The 3,627-nt window shown below is 39.0% G+C and overlaps 1 protein-coding gene across 1 annotated transcript in view; it reads left to right on the plus strand.

Annotated features, from left to right (window-relative positions):
• Positions 1 to 3,627, plus strand: part of ATP10D (ATPase phospholipid transporting 10D (putative)) — a 144,008-nt gene that overhangs the window by 75,704 nt on the left and 64,677 nt on the right. Inside the window, exon 5 of the mRNA XM_030888553.2 lies at positions 1,187 to 1,272. Within this exon, the coding sequence (XP_030744413.1) occupies positions 1,187 to 1,272 (86 nt within the window). The remainder of the gene's footprint in view (positions 1 to 1,186; positions 1,273 to 3,627) is intronic.

A 3,627-nucleotide genomic window follows, 5' to 3' on the forward strand; every position in this document is an offset into this window, starting at 1 on the left:
TGTGGTTGATATCCCTGATAACTTATTGTCATTGTCAGTTGTAGAGGCAAACCTGTATGTAAGACATAGGTTAAAAAACAAAAACTGTACCGTTTAATGGTTACATACCATGGATGTCAGACAACTAGTTAGAACGTTTTGACGCTGCTGAAGGTAGGGCTCTAGAATCTTGTAAGCTGGACTGGAATCCTAGCTCGAGCCTTTTTGTTTTGAGACCTTGGCAAATTATTGCTTCTCTTTGTGTTTCTATTTCCTCATCTGTTGATTAGGCCTAAAAGTGAGACCTACCTCCTAGGGTGGGATTGTTTTCTTGTGAAGAAGAAATTCGTTAATACACTTAGGGTGTACAACATAGGTGTTAGTATATCACAATAACTTAATAAATATATATGATTAGCAAATATTATTTATTAGGAAATCAAGTCACATATGTATACTTCACATGTCCCCATGTTTACTATGATAGACATGATGATACTGTAATAGACACACTGTCAACAACGTTTCTTTCATCAGCACAGAAGCCGGATAGAAAAGGAATGAGAGAGGTCTGAAGCGGCTTAGACTTCATGAGCCCAAGCCTGCCTTAGGTTTATTGGCTCATTAGCTTTATGAAGCATTTGGAAGTTCTCTATTGGATCCACTAGGGGATTTTGTAAAATGATGATGTTAACTTATTTTTCTGTTATATAAATTGTAAATGTCCTCATCAATATGAACTTTACCGAGATCAAATATATATACATGCATGCTTAGGGTATTCAATTGAAGGAGTTTCAAAAAGTTCATAGAAAGTAGAATGAAAAGGAAATGTACATTTTGAAGCCCCGTCATCTAAGTTCAGAAAATGCTTATCTATTTAAAGGACAACAATAAAAATAACTGGTCTTTCACTGCCTTTCACATTCAGAGTGTCTGCTCTGTGAGTAGAGTTCAGCACAGTACCACGGGGGTTTCAGGGAAGGAGTCAGCCATTCTCTTTACGTGCAAATATGTGTGAATGCTCTAGGCTCATTCTGGTCTCGTTTATTTATTCTTCATTGTGTGTATACTTTTTTTTCCACCTGGGAAATTTGATATTAACTTTGTGATGAGAATTTCTTAGAATTGGGTGGAAGTGATAGAACACTTGTATCTCAAGGGTTTAACCTTGAGTTCTTGTTTTGTTATTAAAAATAAATTATAGGACTCTGAAGTTGATCCTGAGAAATTCTCCTGTCGGATAGAATGTGAAAGTCCCAACAACGACCTCAACCGATTCCGCGGCTTTCTGTGAGTGATACAGAGTTACCTATGTGGCCGTGAGTGCCTTTGTGTGTCGCAATTATACTTCAATGATCAAGAGCGTTGTCTTCTTATATCCAAGTTAAATCACCAAAGGCCATGAATTTAGCTATCTATCAACTGGAGTTTCTTTTATGTTTTGATAAATGTTTGCCAATATGCAGGTTTTAAAAAAATGACAACAGCCAAAACAAAACACACAAAAACACACCTTTGTTTTAAGAAAATAAACCTTTCAGTCGTGTGAGAATTCTTAAGTGATCTCCATTTTGAGCTCCAGGCACGTTAGTTGTTTGGAGGAAGGTGTTTAGACCAGGGTTGCAGCTTTCAGTGTGGATTAAAACTCAGTGTAAGGCAATGGGTCACATCATGATCAATGGAGAAAAGGTTGAAGTTGTCAAGGATTTCGTCTTGCTTGGATCCACAATCAATGCTCCTGGAAGCAGCAATCAAGAGATCAAAATGTGTGTTGCATTACATAAATCTGCTGTTCAAGATGCCACGGTATTTCCATTGCCTCGTGCTTGGGAAAGTTGGACATTGAATAAGGAAGACCGAAGAAGATTCGATGCATTTGAATTATGGTGCTGGAACAAAATATTGAAAGAATCATGGACTGCTAAAAAGACAAACTCGTTTGTCTTGGAAGAAGTAAGGCCAGAGCCCTCTTTAGAGACAAGGATTGGAAGGCTTTGCCTTACATACTGTGGACATATTGTCAGAAGAGACCAGACCCTGGAGAAGGACATCATACTTGGAAAGTGGAGGGGCAGTGAAAACACTGGCTGCCAGAAAGGGTTCAGGCACAGGAATAATTGTTCGGATGGCACAGGACCATGCAGTGTGTCCTTCTGTGCGTAGGATCGCTGTGGTTCAGGCGGAACCCGCTTGTCAAAAGCAGAATGTGAGAAACCATGGCAGACTTAATTCTTGGGGTTTCATGTAGTCTCCACATCCTGTTTTCATAGATAGTTAGAATTTAGGGTCTTACTTAGAGGAAGGCTTTGACCCAAACCAGGGTATTTCCAGTCCCCTCAGACGGATGTGTGAAAGTTGGACAATGAGTCAGGAAGGCTGCAGGCGGAGGAACTGAACCTTTCATACACTGTTGGTGGGAAGAAAACTGGCACCAATCACTTTGGAAAACAGTTCGACAGTTTCTTAAGTAGTTAAATGTGCACCCACAATGTGATCCAGGTATTTTTTTCATAGTTGTTTGCCCAAGAGGAAAGAAGGCATTTCTCCTTAAAATAATCTCTATGTTCATGCTCATTGCTGCTTTATCAGTAGTAGTCAAAGACAATGAGCATCTCCATAAGGAGGTGAATAGATGAAAACCGTGTGGTCCAGTCACACAGTGAACCACCACCAATGAAAATAATTGACTGAATGACACACGCAACCACAAAGTAATTGTTAAATGAAAGAAATCAGGCCCCCTGGTCCCAAAAAAGAATACACAAATCTCTAGAAAAGGAGAACAAATGAATGATAACAGATTAGTAGATGGCTGACAAGAAGGAATAGAGAGGCTGGGCGGAAGGGAAAGAGGAAAATTTTGAGAACAATGGACATATTTATTATCATGATTATAGGGAGGGTTTCATAGGGGAAGTATTCAAACATCCTAATGTATTCTTTAAAATATGTGTATTTAATTAATATTAATTATTGATCCATAAAGCTGTTAAAGTTTCTAATGAGTCTGAGCTCTCAAGAAAGGAGATCTGGCATATAATGGGAACATCTTTGAGCAGCACGTGAGGAAGACAATTGGACAAGCAAGGCACTATGCCATAGCAAGAGGGAAGGGGCTCAATCCAGGTAAAGAGATAAGGTTGGAATTAAAATCTTAAAAAAGAGCTAATACCAAGTGCCCAAGTAGAAAGAAAATGTTTTGAGAATGATGATAGCAACAAATATACAAATGTACTTGACACAATGAATGGATGGATGGATTGTGATAATAGCTCTACTTTTTTATTATTTGTGTAAATATTCCCAAGCCATTGCTCTTTATTATCTTACCACCATAGTAATGTATTCAAGTAATTATTTTGATAACTTGAGGTTGTCTATTGGCATTACCAACTTTGCTTCAACTTGTGTTCCATTAAGGAGCCCCGGTGGTATTGTTGGGTAACTCTTGAACTGGTAACTGCAAGGTCAGTGATTCAAACACACCAGCTGCTTTGCAGGTGCAAGAGGAAGCTATCTGATCTTATAAGGATTTATAGTCTCAGAAGCCCTCCATGAGGTCGCTGTAAGTCAGAAGGGACTTGATGGCAGTGGGTGGGTCTCCTCCCATATGTTTCCAGCACAGTATCACGTCATTTCACTCCA

Source organism: Echinops telfairi, unplaced genomic scaffold (assembly GCF_000313985.2).
Source record: "Echinops telfairi isolate 266 unplaced genomic scaffold, ASM31398v2 ScPeMD7_7468;HRSCAF=8506_0, whole genome shotgun sequence".
Taxonomy (NCBI): Eukaryota; Metazoa; Chordata; class Mammalia; order Afrosoricida; family Tenrecidae; genus Echinops; species Echinops telfairi.